Source organism: Cloeon dipterum, chromosome 1 (assembly GCF_949628265.1).
Source record: "Cloeon dipterum chromosome 1, ieCloDipt1.1, whole genome shotgun sequence".
NCBI classification, from domain to species: domain Eukaryota; kingdom Metazoa; phylum Arthropoda; class Insecta; order Ephemeroptera; family Baetidae; genus Cloeon; species Cloeon dipterum.
The window spans coordinates 20404784-20424803 of record NC_088786.1 but is presented as its reverse complement, the minus strand read 5'-3'; the positions used below and the strand labels follow the sequence as shown (position 1 = coordinate 20424803).

General features: G+C 41.8%; 1 protein-coding gene across 6 annotated transcripts; it reads right to left on the bottom strand.

The window, feature by feature from the left end:
• Nucleotides 1-118: 118 nt before the first annotated feature.
• dom (domino) lies at nt 119-20020 on the bottom strand. Of its 6 annotated transcripts, none has more exons than XM_065478777.1 (37): nt 19776-20020; nt 19041-19143; nt 18520-18842; nt 17176-17314; nt 16950-17115; nt 16748-16887; nt 16505-16690; nt 15519-16088; nt 14884-15009; nt 14701-14821; nt 14409-14647; nt 14025-14340; nt 13569-13743; nt 13183-13506; nt 12774-12960; nt 12461-12679; nt 11408-11935; nt 10803-11119; nt 10321-10523; nt 10096-10265; nt 9724-10035; nt 9532-9669; nt 9205-9420; nt 8632-8856; nt 6651-6680; nt 6363-6592; nt 5641-6000; nt 5030-5129; nt 4100-4372; nt 2969-3425; nt 2461-2622; nt 2286-2395; nt 1809-2027; nt 1548-1646; nt 1192-1386; nt 988-1137; nt 119-519 (listed from the first exon to the last, which is right to left on the bottom strand). In XM_065478777.1, the coding sequence occupies exons 2-37, from the start codon at nt 19125-19127 to the stop codon at nt 289-291; spliced, it is 8043 nt and encodes a 2680-aa protein (XP_065334849.1). In that variant the 5' UTR covers nt 19128-19143; nt 19776-20020; the 3' UTR covers nt 119-288. The 6 variants fall into 6 exon arrangements, with proteins under 6 accessions (XP_065334849.1, XP_065334858.1, XP_065334884.1 ...); XM_065478786.1 differs by having other exon boundaries at nt 2286-2392; XM_065478812.1 differs by having other exon boundaries at nt 16748-16857.

The window sequence follows — 20020 nt, the reverse complement described above, 5'->3', positions numbered from 1 at the left end:
TCTACAAACGTCGTGTGTAGAACAAAAGTGAATAAAGCAATAGTTTACACAAAAACCTCTTGCGACTTTCAAAACTAAAGTAAAAAGTTAATTGGGTTGCGAAGAAAACGCAATCAAATTGGCTGCACTTTTTATTCCAATAAAAAGCAACATTCAATTCCAAATTCACGAAAGAATAAATATTAAGGATCGCAATGAGCCTCTCTCTGGCCATTTAAACGTAAACATCTAACTATATACCACTCGTTTTTTAAATTGAGTTTAAAATTCCGCCAGAAGGAAATTCATTCAATCCGTGCTTGGATTCTGCTGTTGTTGCGCGGCTGGAGACGCTGTGGTCGGTGCAGCGGACGTAGACGCTGTCGCCGTAGTGTTGTCTTGGGTCGCCGCAGCAGTCACCGTGGCTGTCGCCTGCTTCTGCTGTTGGATCAGGCTAGGAGAAGTGATCCGCACTGGACCCTGGCCAGGAATGAAACCCTGCCGGAGGATGGTTGGGCTGTTGTTTAACGCTGCAGTCACCTAAAAAACCGTTTTTAATTAAGACAAATCATCACATTTTTCATTTGAGCTGGAGAGGCTAGTCTTTAAAGACCACCTTCTGGTTTCCAATATTTTTTTCAGCCTTCGATTAAAATGAACAATTCTGCATAATAAAAACTAATGACGAAATGTAACAGGTTGAAGGACAACATTGGTATGACGTTAAGCAAAATCAACGAAATTTACTCCAGAATTCAGTTTTTATAAGTTTCTGACGAAAATTTCGTTGAGTTTGCTTCACCTCGTGCCAATATTATTCTCCCACTGGTGGCAATTGGTCAAAATGTTATAATTGTCCATTTTCACCAGGCCAATAGATCGAAAAAACCTTAGTTCGCCACCATGATAAAAATAAACAGGAGGAAAAACTATTCAAATTGATTCGCACATAACCTCAAAGCTTTTGGAACTTTCAAAGTGTGCGAAAATTCCAAAATCGAGGCTGACCTGCGATATGAGCGCTTGCGTTTGCGCGGGAGAGACGCCGGCCCTGTTGGACAGGGTGACGCTGACAGGTTGCCTGATGGAGGCGTCTTGGAAGGTGAGCACTTGGTTGCCGGATCGGCCAGTGATCTGCTGCCCTCCCGCCGTGACCACCTGAGCAGTCGAGCGTGGAATCAGATTCACTTTGGAATCGGAGGCAACGCGTACCTGGAAGGTCTGCTGCTTGAGCTGCGGGTTGCCGGTGGTCGTGCCCACGGGTATTACTCGCTGCACCGAGCCGCCCACGTTTTTCGTCACGACCGCGTGCGTCACAATCGGAGAATTGCCGCCGCCAGGCCTTAACACCTGCAGCTGCTGCATCGTCACCGCCGATATGTGCTTCTGGTTGCCTTGCAGTATCACCTATGACGCATTAGAAAACAATTAATATTACCGAGAAAAGAAATTGTGGTTGGGAAAATTTCCGATTACTGGTGAATTAATTTTTTATGAGCTTTTGAGTTATTGGAAGTTGGACGGCGGTCGCTTATAGGGTGTTATGAAATTTAAGAGTAGTCACTAACCTTTCCTTGAGGCAATTTTCGTTGGGCGATCATCATTTGGCGCACCTGCTGCTGAGTATTGGCGCCCGCCCGAGCTGTCGGAGCCACGGCCGTTTTGAACTGCAAAAAGAAATACGTTTTGTTAAAATGTAATCTGAATATAAATTACCATTTGTCAAGTTTTCTGATAAAAAAATGATGAAAATAGGTTTAACAATGGTCGAAGATTGTTTTTGGCTAATTTCATTTTGAAAAACACACCAAGCGGAAGAATCTAGGTACCTGCACGGTTTGTGGGGTGAGTTGAGGGGAGGAGGTGCTGCCCGAAGCCTGGATTTGTGCCGGTGAACTGGCACCTGACGACGTGGCCGTTGTACCAGCGGCTGCCGGCTTTTGGTTATGCAACATTTGCCGCTTGAGCAGGATGTTTAAGTCAGCCTCTGACATAGTCCTTGCTCCTTTCCCGGCCGCCACAATGCTTGTTGGCTTCTGGTACTGGATCTTCAATTCATAAAAATTTATTTTAAAAACAGAAAAAAAGATAGAGAGGCACAAGCAGGCCATGTTATGAAACATAAATTGTTAACAAGCTTTTCAGCTAGTAAAATTCTGGAAGGAAAAATTTTTGATTTCCCTTCAGAATTTTGCCAGCTATCGATCCTTGGTAAATTAGCGCAGATCTCAAAAGCAAACTATTAAATTTTCTACAAAAAAGAGAAAAATAAAGAACATGTGACCAGATATTAAAAAAATGCTCACAGGAGTGCGTTGGTGGAGCTGGAGCGCGGTGAGCGACGCAGTTCCCGCCGCTCCTTGTGCACCAGCCTTCTGGCTGACGATGGTCGCCGTCCCTCCGGATGAGCTTGCTACTGGAACGATCATCCCAAAATCGGTTATCTAGTTTCGAAGAAGAGATTAGAAATAATTAACATACTTGTGGCGGTCCTGGTTGCGGTCACGGACCCTCCGGCTTCGGCGTTGGCAGCTGCGGCCGCCGCCGCCGCCTGCAGCTTCTTCTGCTGCAAGAGTTGCTGCTGCCGGAACAGGCTGTTCACCTGTGCTTGCGTCAGGCTCTTGCCAGACACCAGCGTTCCACCTTCACAAAGTTAGATCGTAAATTAAAGAGATTTTCTATGCTTTGATTTATGCTAAAGTTCATGCATTTATGTGAAGGCACTTTTAAAATCAACTAAACTTTCATCAAGAAGTTCCAAGATTATAGAGAAAATTTGAACTACTGTTTCTACCTTATAATTAATTGTGCTATATAAATTAGTATTAATTGTTTGATATTTTAAAATCAGCTACGAGTGATAAAAAATGAAGTTTTAAATTAAGGACAGACAGTTGAAAATAACCAGTTTTTTATTTTTGAAAATGACTTTTTTTGACTTAAAAATGTGAGTTCTTAAAGACTTATAAATTAAATAAAAAAGACCTACCTTTGCCTGCATTGTGTGATGCGACCAGACTGGCGGTGGTGAAGCGCTGGGCCTGCTGGACCGGAATCTGTGTGACTGGCACCAAATTCCCACCTGGCGACTGTACGGTCAACGCCACCGTCGTGCGCGGCGAACGGATCTGCTGGCTGACACTCTGCAGAGTGGCGCCGCCCCCGGAGGCCTGAGCGGAGGCGGTCGCGACGGCCCCTGTTACGGTCTGCGATACCGCCGTAGGGTGCTGCGAGATGTTGACCACGACCGGCGCGACGCCACTGTTGGAAGTGCTGGCGTTTGGAGGTGGTGTCGCCGGGGATGATGCCGGTGACGACACGGCCATCGCGGCCACGGAGGACGCTGGGGACGAGGATGAAGAAGTGCTCGCAGCCTGGCCACTGACCAACTTTGCTACCTGTCCGCCTGATTGAACTTGGTTTTGCAGGCGATAATGTTCGGCCAGCTGAAAATTAGAAATTATTCAAGCTTGAGAAATTTCAATGAGACAAAATTAATAGTCAGTTTGATCCACCCTGGCATGCAAAAATTTTACCTCAAACGATTTCACTATTGTAATGTTTACCGCCAGTACAAAATTTTCAATCTAGCTTTGTTTTCAAGATTCCCCTTAATTGTACAAATCGGTTGATGAGTCGTTAATTAATTTCCCAAATTCTCGGAGATTTTATCATAAAGAATAAAGATTACTTCAGGCGCCTCTGACGTTAGCTTTTTTCAATTTATAAGAATTACACATTCATGCTCTTAAAAAATTTTAATAACGATCTTGCCATGAAGAATCTGAATGCGGAATTTCACCATGATTGGATAAAAATTGCCCCTTGTAAAATATATTACAAGGGAATACCAAAAAGACGTCAAACTCATATTCTAATTCATAACTTTGGCAGTGGTCTTATTGTAACTCTCGGAGTCGACACATTTGAGGCAAAAAATTCCTTGTCAATAGCAGAATGAATCCAGGGTTCCCTTAACATTCTATTAATTTTTTTGCACTCCATGCTTGCGATGTGAAATTCGTCTTTCAACCCTAGAGTTTAAAAGATATCCATTTCCCAATGAAGTAGAAATTCAGACAGATTATAAAGTAAGCCATGCAATCGCAGGTTGGCTCACGTTATTCTGTTGGTGTTTGACCTTGTTGATCTTCTCGTTGCGCTTGAGGATGACCTCGATGGGCGTGAGCGGCTGGTCAAAGTTGATGCCCTGCTCGGCCAGGATCGCTGGCAGCTTGGTGTTTTTGACTGCAGCTGGGTGCATGGGCTTGACGGGTGGAGCGCGTTTCGCAGCAATGCCCAAAATCACGTCAAATCGGTCAGTCATGTCCTTTGTGAAAGAGGCACCATTGTCCTGAGCAAACAACTGCGACGTGCGCAGCGGTCTTCCAGGCTGGAAACAATTTTTTTATATATAACCAGATTGGGAGTGACACTAGTTTTTCGATCTTGGACCTTGCTACAGTTAAAATTCAAATTTTGCAAATTTTCTCGTAAATATAAAGAGATTGACCATATTTTGATTCCTTTTGTTGGTGTTTTTCCAAATGTTCAGGAAACTTTGAATGAAATAAAAAAGATTTCAAGTTGGGAGAGAGTTCACGCCATTTGAAATACATGCTAAATTTGCAGCCACTTTTCTCAAATATTTAGGCTAAGTTTGACTTCAACTGAATTTCTAGGGATTAGTTTATGCTTTCGAAACCAGCGGGGGCCAGATTCGTGCGACGCGCAGATATGGCGTCCGGTGGAGTATGTCGCGAAAAAACGGTCACGTGAAAATGCGCGAAAAGAACTAAGTTTTCGTCAATATTGTGACATAATTTGCATTATTTGTACTAATAATTGTGTCTTTTCGACTGTAAAAACAAACACTTGACACTCGCACAGGAATCCAAAGAGAGCTTTTTGCTTCCCACATTCAGATGCCATCTTGGATCTGCGCAGTGGGAACCAATTTTATCACCCATCTGGACCCCGCTGTTGGAAACAAGGATTTTCCAGGCATTTGCAGTATCAAGCCTCTTTACATGGCTGTGAAAAATTTTACCTGCTGTGCCTTGTGAAGGCCTTTGTGCTTCTTGAGCTTTTTAGGGCTTGGCTCAAGTTGCACTCTTCCCTCCTCTCTCGGCATAATGACAGTCTCACACCTGTTGGCAAATGAAAGGTCACGTTATAAACCAGGCCATCTTAACCAATTTACTCGCTGGAGGCAATTTTCCGCTTTAAATCCATTCCTGGGAAACTAGGCTGTAATATAATAGTGCGAGCTGAAAACACTAATTTTAAGGGATAAATCATGTGGCTAGCACCACTTTAGTTATGATTGACGCAACGTTTATGAAGAAATAACAAAACGTTACAATGTGTTGCACAATCCAGATGACTGTTTGAATCGCTTGTTATCGTGTTCAAATTATTGTAATGGTTTTAGGGGAGAAGTGTGCTGCGCGAGGCAAAATGGGCTTTGAAGATTCGTTGTGAAATTTTTCATTACTAGCAATAGGCTTAGCTAGTTCCCAAGAAATGACGATGAATTTTTATCTCCTACACAGTGTACTGTAGCTGTCAAGAAGCTTTTAAAGATTCATTGGAGCACAATAAAGAGATACTACACGATAACAACTAGTATTGTAAGAAATTAAGACAAAATTATCTAACCTGAGGCGGCACTGCTTCTGCGAGCGAAAGTTTCTGGAGACTGTGTTGACCATGTCGGACATAAGGTCAAAGTTGGGCGTGTGTCCCGGGTTTATGACGATGTTTGGGTTGATCTCCTGCATATTTTGCATGGTCTGCAGCAGGGCCCAGTCCTCGAAGATCAGCCACGGTGGCTGGTTGTCCGGCTGCACGTTCATTTGCGGCTTGGCGACCAACGCCGCCCGCTGCTGCTGCAGCAGGTTGGCCGTGAGCGGCGCCAAAGAGGTGAAGCGGGAGGCGCCACCGATGCCCCGCAGCTTCTGGTTCTTCCACTCCTTGCGGATCTTGAGCAGCGCTGGCGACGGCCGGTCGAACAGTGATCTGAAAGATTTTTCAAATTTATGACAACCATTAAAAACTTGATCAAATAAAATTGTAGTGTGAATAATATTTAAATCAAATTACGGTCAGTGTTTTAAATTGAAATTTTTTCGATAGTTTTTAAGGAGAGCGCACCTAGTTATATAGAATTTTAATTTCTTTCTACCATTCGACAACTTGAAAACATATCAATTTTTCTAATTATTGGTGGTTTGTAAATGTTATCCAACTATACAAAATATTTCTTAATTATTAAGTTAACATTTTTAAAGAGCATAAGTCAGTTAGTCATTAGACCAAATATGTTGTGAGTTTTTTGTAATCTCTTAGCCTGTGGCAGCAGCTATTATTTAGACACTGACCTAGCAGCGTGTGCACTGCTGACAACCTCGTCGATCCTCCGGAGCTTATTGAAAGGTCGGCGGTCCCTGTCGATGCCAGGCACATAATCACGGGCCCTCTTCAGGCTTTGCTTCGTGTGGAAACTGGGCAACTTGTCTTCCGGCATGGGTGCGCTCTCGTACAAGAAATCCAAATTGTGGTCTATGTAGACGTCAGTGGCCTCCTGAGGCGGAGTAGGCGGGCACCACATCTATCGCCATTTAAACATCAAACACTGACCTTTTCCAACTAATTTTGCCAATACTTACAGGCATAACATCCTCTCCAGATTTCCAAATCTGAAAAAGTGGACAGTGTAATCTTTTTTCTTTTTGACCATTTCACTTAAAAATAATGTAATCAAAGGTAGCGAGAAACATGGTGATTTAATTAAATCATCAATAAATAAAATAATATGATATAATGTGATTAAAGAACTACAAAGATCAACTCTATATATTTTTTAAAATAACCTTCTAATTTGCTCCTTAAACAGTAAATACGAAGTACTTTTTACATTATATTTAGAAATAATTTAATACTGACACTGTATTTATAAATTCTAAGCGCGTGCTTTATATGACAAAAATAAAATGGACCATTAATAAAACTTATCTTACGTCGAAATTTTGATGAAAATGTCAGTTTCATTGGAGTATTGAATCAAATGTGTATTTATTTTTAAGGAAAAAATATTAATTTGCACTAACTGCAAAAATGAGACATAATATAATACGATAATTTCTCTTCTCTAACTGTGTGAATTGACGCCATTTTTAATCGTATAATTTCTTGATTTCCATTTTGCCTTTCTTTATTACTTCTTGAATGCCACCAAAACGAGCAAGGCATGAGTTTTTCCATGTTAGGAGGATGTGTGATTAATTTGAAACGTCAATAGTAGCAACTTTTTATTTCCTTTGGTGGATTTGTACCCAAAAGAAATAAATACTGACAAAATATTATGTATAAAAATAACAGAAAGCCCCACTTTAGCACGTGCAAAAAATTTAATTGATCAAAAATTTCAGGCTCATAACTCCACCAAAAATTTATTCGTGGGACAAAATTTCCTGGCGGGATTTTTTTTTAAATTTTCAGGTCTTTGGCCAATTAAATAAGTTTAAGGAGAGTTTTTGCAGTTTTAGACGGTTTAAATGGTTTAAAATTAAAAAAAGTGGTTGTTTCTCCAATTGGACACTCAAGATTGTGTAAAATTAACTGTCTTAATAACTAACCTGTTAGAAAATCACGGGCGTTAGGCGTTAGAAAATTTGTTTTCAATGACTCATTTTCAAATCTATTCTTCAAATCAACTTGAATATTATGCTGCTTATATTTGAACTCTTTAACACTATCAAAATAACTCAGAAGACTAAATTTGTGTTCATTTTGATTTGAGTTGTTGGGAGTGAGTAAGCAGTGCCGGATGCAACAGGTTTTGCTCTCGTGTTTTGTGTCACTCCTTGCTCATTACGCAAATTAAATTCCAAGCTTGGCGTGGTAGGGCTGGGTCAAGTTTTGGTGCCACCGTGGTACATGACTGGGGACAAACGAACACCATACCAATCCAAGCGCACACGAGAGGAGCAAAACTGACACCAAAACTGAGACTGAAACCGTTCCCATCCGAACCCGGCTTTAGACAAACTTGGAGAGACAATTTAATTTGGTAATGACGAGGCAAGGAAAGACACAGAGAACATGGTTTTCAAACACTCTCTTTTTATTGCATCCTGCTTACACAAGTAGGAACTAAGCAACGCGTCCGTGTCCCTTCTCCCACAGAAATGTGCACACAAACAGGCGGGATAGTCCTCGTCAGTGCGTGCATCTTTTCATTCTCTCGCTCTCTCTCTCTCTCTCTCTCTCGTAGTCATTTCGTCAGTTAGGCACGCAGTAAGTCAGTGTGTTAGGTCTGCCCTGAGCCAACCGCTGGACTGATCGCCAGCAACCCTGGCGGCAGGTTCAAGCAGACTTGCCCCCGGGACCCGGCTTGGGCTGCAATCTGCGCTTGGCCACGCCGTTCATTTCAGCGCCCTTGGAGGCCATCTTGTTAGCCGAACTGGTTTTCATCACCTTCGGCGCGATTGGACTCTCGTCCAGTGTCCACAAATTAATTTTTAACCTGCCCTTGGACCTAGTGCGCGGAATATTCTCGTCCGAGGCAGCCGGCTCGGGGGTTTTGTCTGCCACCGAATGCGTCCGGCTCGCCCTGCGTTCACAACTATTGTTTGGCAAACTATTAACCTGTGCTCTGGCATCGCGCGATGAGTACGTCAGCAGGTCCTGACTGGCGGTCATCTGCTCTGCCTCCTCCGCTAGCCGCTGCTCCTCGGCCGCCTTCAGTCTTTGCAACTCCCACTCCCTTTTCTGCTGCTCCATCTCTGCCTCTGTCGCCGCCAGTTGCTCTGCCGCTGAGGACGCCTCAGACTGCTCCACCCATTTTAGAGCGTACCGCTCCACCGGATTCAACTGCAAAAACACCAAACACAAAAATGTTAAACTGCTGCTCAGCTATTACTACATATATGCTGCATTTTATACATAATTATTTAATTATACTATATCTTTAATAATTCACTGATTGGAGGGCAGGGTTGAAAATCCGCAAGTAATAATAAACAATTTATCAAACTTTAAATTATGTCTTAAATGCATTTTTAGAGTCAGACAAAGTTGCATTAAAATTGGCAAGTTTTGAAAAACCTTTGTAAAATTTTGTCTTCCTTCATGAGACAAATCAATCTATATCTAATAGAAAATTCAAAGCTTTTAGAAGAATACGTAACTGATGGTACTTAGGTAAAAAAATTAACTTACATTTACAACCAGATTCTGGAACTCCTGTTCCGCCTTGCTTAGAGTTTCCGTTTCCGGTTTCTCCTCAATGTTGACGTTCTCGTCAAACTCTTCAAGCTCGGCAGCCACCTCTGCGCGTGCTGTTCTCGCCGCGATCACATCCGACTCATCCTCAGCCGCGGCCAAGACGCTTTCCAAATTATTTACAGCCGTCTTGTCTTTCGTGACCATCTCATCCTGCAAATATGGCTGATATTTATTAAGTATTTACAAGTGCACTACAAATGTAGGAGTTTCCAATTTATCAAAGAAAAGAGTTTTGGTAGGAGAAAAGTAAGTCAACGATACCTCTTGCGTGTTGTCATCCGAAGAGTAGACCTTGAGCATGCTTTCAGGCTGCTGTTGTGTGTGTTCAAGCACATCCGCCATTCGCCTTGCTGCGCTGCTCTCACTCACGTTCACGTTGAAAAGCTCGTGAATCGTGGACTGCAAGTAAAATAAGAGTTAAACGATGCAATTTCAAAATGATGTAAATCATACGTTTTTGAAATAGGCGGTGGTGAAGTTTCCACCCTCGATGGCGAGGTCTCCGAGTAGCCGCTTCTGGTTGGCTTTCTTCAGAATATTTTCCTCCACGGTCATTTCACTAACAAGACGGTAAATGTGAACGTCCCTGGTCTGGCCGATACGATGACATCTGTCCTGCGCCTGCGCGTCCATTGTTGGGTTCCAGTCACTATCATAGAAGATAACTGTGTCCGCGCCGGTCAAATTAACGCCTACGCCGCCTGACCTTGTAGATAGGATGAACGCGAAAATGCGCTTGTCATTGTTGAATCTCTCCATGAGAACCTAAATAAATGAAAATTAGCACGCCTGACATTTAATAAGTGTGATAGGGGGAAAAGCTACCATTCGCTGGTCGACTTTGGTGGTGCCATCAAGACGAAGGTAAATGTATCCGTGGTAGTTTAGGAACGACTCGAGGACGTCCAGCATCCGCGTCATCTGGGTGAACAGCAGCACCCGGTGTCCACCACTCTTCAACTCTCTCAACAGCTTGTCTAGGACTTGTAGTTTGCCTACGTTGAGGAGGGTGTTAAACCAGAGAAACTGGTAAACTGGCCGTACACATACCACAATCGTATTGAATCAGTCTAGGATCTGGAAACTGCGTGCTCATGTTGTTGATTATAGGGTGCAGCAACTTGGAGCGCGGAACCAGCTCATGGCACAGAGCCTCTTCGCGCAGAGCCTCCGTTCTCAGCTTAGATGGATGTCCGTGTGATGCGTGCACTCTTGGCACTGGCGCATTAACCGCCGGAACGAACAGTACAAATCTGGATTCAAGCAGATCCAAAATGAGACATGAGCCATACTCATTGAAGCACGTAAAAATATTAAAAGAAAAGAAAAATGTGACCGATGACTGGATTTGTATTGACCGTGATTTCTATTTTGCATATTACCATTTCTTTAAACTGTGATAGAAATAATGCAACTTTTGTGAGGCCACTATTATGAAAATGAGAATGCCTGTTTGTATTAATTTTTGATAAATGCTCCGTTAAATTATTAATTCAAATTCAAATAATCCAATGAGCCATAATATGTCTTACCTGCTTATAACGTCAGAGAGCTGCTGTACCCTGTCGTCATGGGAGTATATGGCGTCACGCAGCGGGTTAGTGACGACCCAGAGTTCGTTCTGGAGCATATCGTCTTGCGCCTTCATGCAGTTGATTAGGCCCGTGCTCTGCCTCCAGTGGAATGGTGAGAACATGGTGGTTGGTTTGGCAAACGAGTGCACCATGTCGCACGAGTCTAGCAGGTCTTCCCCGAACAGGGGGCACGATTCGCTGTGGTACGCGTTGATCCGGCTCAGCAGGTTCAGCTTGTCCTTACGCATCTGCTTTCTTGCCTTCTCAATGTCGTCCTGAAAGACAAAACCAATCGCTATCGTTAAAAAATAATAACGAGCATAAAAATGGTTAGAGAAGGATTGGATTGCTGCCAGACAATTATCCAAATTAGTTGGATTTAATCATAAGAAAATGTCTCTTAAAATTATTCTATTGAAGGCACAAATGCAAATACATATAATAAATTAATCTTAAGACATTAAAAGGGTTGGCATAAATTTTGTGTATCTATTTTTTCTGATAGTATAGACGAATAAAAAAAACTGTCAGAAAATTTACAGAAACAAAGCTATATTATTTACCAGATAGAATTGCGACTTAGGCTTGGGAGCTTCAAAGCCGATGCGCACCGAGTCGGTCATATTAGTGACGAGGCTGCGGGGCGAAGAGAGCGAAATCTGGGCAGGCGACCTGACGACAGGGGCGCCGGCTTCCTTAGGCTTGCAGACGAGAGGTGTTGTAACCTTAGCTTGCATGGGCGGTACCCTGAGCACGGGACGTCCGGCGGCCAGAGCAGCCCCAGATACACCAGCAGGCTGCTGCGCAGTCATGAACAACTTCCCTTCAGCAGTCTGCACGAGTTGTGGGTAAGTGGTGGCGGGCCGCGCCACCGTCTTAAGCACGGCTGCAGAACCAGCCACGTTCATCGGAGCCACCTGCAGGGCCTTGAGACCGCCCTCAGCGCTCTGGAACACTTGCAAGGGCAGAGGCGTGCCAGCGTTGTTCGTCTTCAGCTTGATCGTCACTGGTTGGCCTCCATTAGTTTTCACAGTCACATGCTTAAAGACGGGAGACGTCCCAGGCATCACCTTTAACATGAAGTTAGAGCTCTAGAATCGAAAAAGGTCAAAATGTTTAGATTGATTTTTTTTTTGCCAACTTTAGCTGAAATACTGTTTGTAGCCTGTTCAAAGAGACAAATCGATCGGTGGGTCATATTATTTGACATTTCAGAAATAAACTTGAAATAATCCAAAAGGGTAATCCAAGTTTTTAAGTAGTTATTGATTAATTCTTGAGCAAAAATTTTAACATATTGTGCAAACTGTTGAAATTTACTATTTTACAGTAAATTTCTTCCGTGTTATTTTTATTCCTGAAACAACAAACTTTATTGGGAATAAAAAAATAAAGTAATTTCGGCAAAAATGGATCTTAATGACCTAGTAGTCAGCTCAGGATTTTTTAAAACAGTTCATGAGCCATTAGCCAATTTCCTGGCCAAATTATTAAATCTAGGGAATTTTTCTGATAGTCAGAAGACTCTCCCTTTGATCTGTAGTTTAAGTATGCATAGTGAAATTGTATACAAACTGAACCGCGGGTAGGAACAGAAACGATAAAAATGGCAATACCTGAGTGACGGAAACAGGTTTGGGCTGGATGGACGGATTTGCTCGCACGTTCAGCTTAATCTTGCCCTGCGGGGTGGGTGGCGGTGGCTCAGGCATCTGGTCAATTTCCTCTATCGTTCTTTTATTAGTCGCGTACCGCTTTACCCTGTGCGCAACATAGGCTGTCGTCGTATACTCAAAATTTATTCGCAATAGATTAACAGCAGCCAGATCAATGTCCTTTAAAACAATCAAAAAATGACACATTAGAAATATATTTAAAATACTTTTGTTTTTAAGTCCAGTTCAGTTAAACTGTAAGAGGACATTTTACCTTTATGTGGTTGTAATCAAGAGCATGATAGACGAGCGACGGAATGTGCAGGTCGATGCCCTCCATTTGGAAGGGAGAAATGATCGGCCGGACTTCAAACAAGTTTGGATGGTTGCACACCTTCCTCAGCTGCATCAAGACATTGATGACGCTGAGCAAATTGCCGCTAGCTAGAGTTTCTCTCGTCCTGTCAGAAACAAATCGGCCAACTTAAGATCCACCTTAATTTATCACATTATTTATGTCATTTCACTCTAAGTTTTATCAATATACATATATCAATATTAAAAAATATCTTGGCTAGGGTTGTTTTTAAGTTTAAAAAATCAAGATTGCTATATTATATTAGGTAATTATTTGAACAGTAGATTCTGGCTAATTAATTGAGTTTAATAAAATATCGCCTTACTTTGCTCTGGACATGAAATCGTCGTAGAGGTATCGCTGGCGCTTGGACAGGCGGCACATGACAATGTGCTCATACTTCTTGGGCATCTGCTTCTCAACCTCACTCTTCAGTCGTCGAAGCAAAAAGGGCCGCAGCACCTTATGCAGCCGTTTAAGCACGTTCTCGTTGAACTCGTTGTTACCCTCGATCATGCCCGTCAGCGGGTTGGAAAACCACTCGCGGAAGTCCTTGTGAGACTCAAATACATGGGGCATCAGAAAGTGCATCAGCGACCACAACTCCATCAGATTATTTTGCAGCGGCGTCCCGGTCAACAACAACCGCCTTGATGAGAGGAAAGGAGATTTACATTCAGTACGAATTGAGGACAAGATGGGAGGACACACCTTTGCGACTGGAAGTTGAGCAGCAGCTGCCACCGTTGTGACTTAAAATTTTTTATGTTCTGAGCTTCATCAAGAATGAAGTAAACCCACTTCTTTCGCCGGAAGCTTTGATGGTCTTGGATCACAAGCTTGTACGACGTTATACATACGTGGAATGCATTCTCTCTTGTCCAACCTGTACAGCAAATTTGAAGTAGTTAATCAATCGATTTATCTCGTCACGGGGAATCTTTGTAATATAAATCATCACGGTTGAACAAAAACGGATTTTGTAAAGTTTTTCCTCAAAATTTTGTTCAGCCCATTAATAAAAAACATTGCTAAATTGAAAATTTACGACTGGTGGTCCATGCAAATATGACGAAAGGGAAACATAATTGAGGCAAGAAATTTCTACATCACAGCGGAATGTACCCAGGGTTCTCTTTTAAAATATTGTAAAAATTCAATACTGACCTGTCCTCTTGGCCTTCCTCTCCTTCTGCGAGCCATAGTAGGTGAGGATCTTGAACGCAGGACACCACTTTTTAAACTCCATCTCCCAGTTGAGCATCACAGATGTGGGCACCACAATCAAATGTGGACCCCATGTGCCTTTCTCGCACGCAAGATGCGCCAGTAGCGCTATAGTTTGGATTGTTTTACCAAGGCCCATTTCGTCAGCCAGGATTCCGTTCAGGTTCTTGTTGTACATGGTTGCCAACCACTCAAGGCCTACATGCTGGTACTCGCGCAAGCCATGTTTCAACAGGAATGGAACTTTGGTTTCAACCTAAAAAATCGTTATAAATTAATAATCAGTCCTAGCAAAAGTTAGAAGAGTTCGGTTAAAGAAATTACCTTGGTTGAGGACAGAGTATAGCCTTTGGGCTGGTACTCTTCTGCAGTGTGAGCGAGACGGTCAACATCAGTCATTTCAGAATTTTCTATGAGACTCTTAAGGTCAGTGCCTTTTTCCTCTTCTGGTTCTTCCTCCTCCGCTCCCTCATCTTCGTCATCATCCTCTTCATCGCTCACTTCTTCATCTTCCTCTGCGCTCGACTTGTCACCAGTTTCTACAGACTCGGACATATCTTCATCTGTAAATCACCGCAATGATCTTCATGTAAAATTCTAGAGAACTAAATATAACCATTATCGTCCTCGTCATCAGAATCCACACACTCCTCAACTTCCATTGATTCTGTTGTATCTGAGCTGGGAACAGATGCGTACTTTGCCCGCAATTCTTCAACCGTAAGATTATTGTCGTCCTGAAATACAAAAATCAAGCAAGATTAGAAATTAAATATTTTTTGAAGGGAAATTAATTTACCTCAAGCTCCTTTAGTTCTTTCTTGTGATCGACGTGTTCCTCTTCTTTCTCTTGTTCCTGAATCGTCTCTTCATCATCTGAAGAGCTTTGTGCACTTTCAAAGTCGTCATCGTCATCCTTTCCATCCTAGAAAAGAAAATAGTTACGTTTGAGACCACACTTTTATCTCAACATAATAATTTGAGGGATATATGTGACTTATCATTTTATACAGCGAAATATGGTACTCCTAAATGAAACAAATTGTTTGCTAGATCGGTACCAAATGATGCAATAGTGCACACTCAGCGTTTTTCGAGCAATTTTATTTTTCCCAGCTATTTGAGGAACAGGCATGTGCAGCACTGGTCCAATGAGTTATAGTGGGAAATAATTTAATATTATCTGAGCTTATTATTTCATAGTTCAAAATTTAGATTCCAAGTAATTTAGTACATCTTAACTCATAACTGTAAGCCAAAAATATTGAAAAATAGGGCTAATTATTTATATTTTGGTTTGGGGTTTGACACTTGGTTTATGGTGAAACCAATTAAATAAAAATTTCCCCAGGTGGAGTTGTTGAAACCAATTAATTTCACCTGAACTAAAACGTTGAATCCTCTGAGTTTCCTAATTAATGTAGTGTTATTCACCTGCTCATCGTCATCTTCTTTAGACTCATTGGTGTCCAGTGTGGCCATCTTGCCCTGCATGATGGCGTCACGCACTTCAGGGGGCAGCATGTTGATGACATCGTCGAGGGGGAGGGTGGACTCTTGCTCCAGTAGTTTCACCTCCTCAGTCTGCTCCTTCTCCTCGACCTGGCCCTCAGCCCTGGCGATCGTCTCCTCGTCGTCATCAGAACTGGCGTTTGGCTCGAACTCGACGTCTGAGTTTGGACCGTGTTCGTCTGACGCGAGGCTGCCTGCTACCGAGTTGAATTCTTGCAGCTCCGGCCTGCCCATCTCCTTGGCAAGCTGAGAAGAATACTTCTCCGTCTGGTCCACAATGAAGCTGAGGTGTTGGTCCAGCGCCTTCCGCTTCTTTTCTTCTAGCAGTGCCTTGTTCTTGTGCTCCACAATGCGGGAGATGTCGTTCCAGAAGTTACGCACCTCTTTCGCGATAAATGCTGCGATCTTCTTTAACCGCAGCTCCTCGCTCTTTTCTGCTCTCTGCGCTTGAATCTGTTTATCCTGGAAATGCTTCTGGACCATTTTGGCACACTGCGGAAAATTAAAAACATAATTAATAACATTCAATCAGGTAGACTCTACTCGATTGATGAGTCATTCAAGACTTTTGACAGGAAATTGGCTAATGGCTCATTAAAGGTTAGAGAACAAGTTTTTAAAATTTTCTGAGCTGACTGCCTGGTATTGCAGCTCAATTATTATCATAAATAAATTTCCATTTTATTTTTTAAAATTATGAAAATTATGCAAGAGAACTCAGCTTTCAGAATAATGTTTTTTTACTCTACAATTATTACCTGTTAAAAATTTTCAAAGCCCGGAACTAGCCCTTGTGGGAGATTCTTAATTTTTACTGAACATCTAAATTTACCCACCAATTGATTAGTCTTATTTCCTACCTACCAACCCGTTTTGCAAGGTACCATCCCCCCAGGAAATATAGATACCTTTTTAGCTGCGTTCTTCTTCCATTTTCTCTCCTGCGCGAAGTCGGCTGACAGCCAAATCATTTCCTCGAGCACATAGTCCCAATGAGCTTTGGCCCGAGGTGGTTCCTGCTGCTTGGGAAGCCTCTTCTCTGACCACAAACCATCCTTCTGCAGTGAGCTTATTCTCTGCATTATATACGCTTCCTGGAATTAAAAATGGTCATTAAATTTGATGACATTTTAGTGGGAAAGGCTGCTTGCCTGTTTCGCCTTCTCTGCCATCTTGCTTTGCTGACTGCTGGAGGCGGAATCTGTCAGACTCGATGACGACACGCTCTGCACTTGCTTAGATGAGATGGCTTGTACCTTGACTGGGGCAAAACGAGTCAGTGGGGAAGGTCCTTCAAAATAATAAAATAAAGGCAGGATAATGCTAAAATTAAAAATAATTCTGCGGACTTACTTGCATCCGAGGATTGAGAGGGCATCGAGGATTTTGTCTCGGGCGTGCTAGTCGCAAGTTCACTCACTGGTTCATTCTCGTCCAGTTTGTGAGTTTTGGTGAACTCATTAAATTGCAACGACGGTCTTTTACAGAAGACATGGTAGTCCATAATATTGCCTCCAGTCTAAGCATAACGGAAATTCAATGCTTGCTTTTTAATTCTGATGGTTTACATGGTACTCACTTTTAAGAAATACAATTCGGAGATAATATCATTGAAGGTGTCCTTCAAAGATTGGATGGCTTTAGTTTTGTGAGCAAGTACCTTCTTCTTTTTGTTCGGGGGCTCGTCGTTTTCACCAGACCCAGAGTACAGCCTTTTTCTGAAAAAACAAAATGGAAAAAATGTTTACCAATATACTTAAAGAGGCCACTATATATATAGTGTTGTTTTCCCAGATACTGAATTTGATAGTGTGTAAGGATAGCAGAGATTAGGATCAATAAAAGGCCAGAAATACCGTTACCCCAGCCATAAAGAACTGTCGGATCCTTGACGATATTTCTTACTGAATTTAGGATATATGCAGAACGGTAGCCAAATGGATGTGATTGACTAAAAGACAAATTACGAAACTAAGACGTAGGTTTACTTTTGTTTTTAATTTTTACAACGTTGTGACGCAGTAAACAAACTGAGAAATCGTTTTATACCAACGAAAGCCAAGGAGATAGATGTGTATGAACATATATAAGAAATGTTTTAAGAAATGTTTTTTTGAAAAAATCATTAAAAATAACTTACAATCTGGAAAATAATGGACCTGAGATATTTTTTTTCATTTTCGTATCTATTTCCTAAGATCAGTTGAACCTTGTAAAGAAATTGCAATATATTATTAATTCCATGTAGAATAATAAAAAATCAGTTGCATAAAAAATCCTTTTTTTATTATTCTAACAAGATTCAGCGTCAATTCATAATAAAAAATTTCGAATTTACAGTAACGTTTTAAATTTAATTGTATTGATTGTATAATTGTAGTAATGAAAATTTTGTTATTTTTCCATGCTACATGGCGCTATGGTGACGCTGAGACCTCTCGGGAATGTTTAATTTTGCGGTCGGATCAAGGACAGCTCTGTCGGTCCATGCCATTTCCAGTGCAAAAGGCATCGACCGATATTTTTAAAAATGTTCTAATACATATTTTAAACGCAATTAAAAGATTTTTCCAAGCATGTAAGAGTACTTCCGTTTTAAATTTTTAAACTGGATAAACAGCCTCAAGTGAAAATAAATATTTTAGCGAAAATCTTAAATTATGTTTGTTTTCAAACCATTTTTAATCAGTTCCCGCGCAAACGGAAAAATTGGGAGTATTTCTTAGCTCTAATATAATATTTATTTAATTCAGAAGTGTTTCACGATACAATACTTTTGACGATCTAACCCCATCAGATATTTCTAAACTTTTAATGACCGCACGTTCATTTTTTTATTAAAATAATTTAACTGAAAAAATGAATTAAATAATAGTTTTACATTTATTTTGAATAATAAACTGAAATTGCGAGTTCACTTTACCTTGCTGGAACGTTGACAACAGTGGAAGGTGCGGGAGTCGAGGGAAGCGGCCTCGGCAGCAGCGGCGGCGTTTGCTGCGCGACGGCCACAGGCCTGAGAAGGCTGGCCGCCGCATTCGAAGAGGTGGCCACCGTTGTGGCCTGCCCCGGCCGGACTAAGGGTTCGCCCGCGGGCCTGCTCTGTACGACCGGCCGACCCACATGCTCAGGGTTGAGAATGGGGCGCGGGCTACCCTGACTGCCCATCAGCCTGATGCCCGCCTGGAGAGGTGAGCCGACCACGGGAACGCCGCTCACAACCTGGAACACACGTCCCATTCGAAACTGAACAAAAAAGATTAATTCGACTTGAACTTGAACAGGAAAGGCAAGTAAGAGTACAAATTATTTTTAATTTTTCTTTTTTTGAAAGAGTGATTTGAAATTATGAAATCATGAAAAATATATTTGACAGGGTGACAGGGTGTTTAGTTTTTATTGATTAAAAATGACGTCAGGATCAAAAGGTTCGAGTGGTTTTACCTGTTGCTGGTTTGGTCCTTGAACAATCTGCCCAGAACCGGAAACCACGAATTGCCTCCTGGGCTGCTGGTTAATTGGCGCACGCATTTTAGAAGTGGAGGTCCTGATGGATCAAGAAAAAAATTGTTTTTGTAACTCGAATAATCCAATTTTTTATTTAGATTTCAAAAGTTAATGTTTCAGCAGTTTAGTTATTTTTTCAAAATTCGATGAATTCGTGAAAAAAAATTAGAGTTCAAAGCGCAAGACTTTAAAAATTAGCTTCGCAAAATTTAAGGTAAAACATCGAAATTAAATACCCTAACAGTTAACGAATAAAATTAAAATAAATTCAATATTAATATTAATAACCCCTAAAATGGATTAATAATTATTGCATATTATTATAATTAAATGTTATATAATTTCAAACAATTGCAACAAATAATGAGAAAAATCTTTATAAAAAAAAATCAAAATTTTCTTTCCTACTTTTGACAACGATAAAAAACGTCAAAATTCGCGGGGCCCGCGAGGAGACCGGCTTTTGCCGCGCAACGAACGATTTTTACCAGAGCACAAGAAAACGGGACCGAAATTACGAGTCAAGGGCACGAGACAAGTAAAAAAATAAGATTCGCGTAAAAAAATAGCAGGAAAGGCGAAACGCCGACGCTTGTCTCCTCCGCTTAAATCCGAATTTGGTCGCTTCCACGAGCACATTGCCGATACTGAGCTGAAAAGCTCTCGTCTCACCGCCATGTTGATCAGAGGAATGCCCGAAAATAATTTGCGGCCGTAATCAGTCCTTCGTGGCTCCATCGGGGGGTTGGGTGCCCATGACACCAGCCCGATGACTAAACTTTGATAATTGGATGGTCTAGCAGCTCTATTAACACAACTGAGACCAAAATCAGCAAAAAACAATTCGGTTAGGAGTCCATTTCTTGCGTTCCTGTTGGCTCGCTTTCAGTGTGATGCGTTGATGCGATGAAACATTG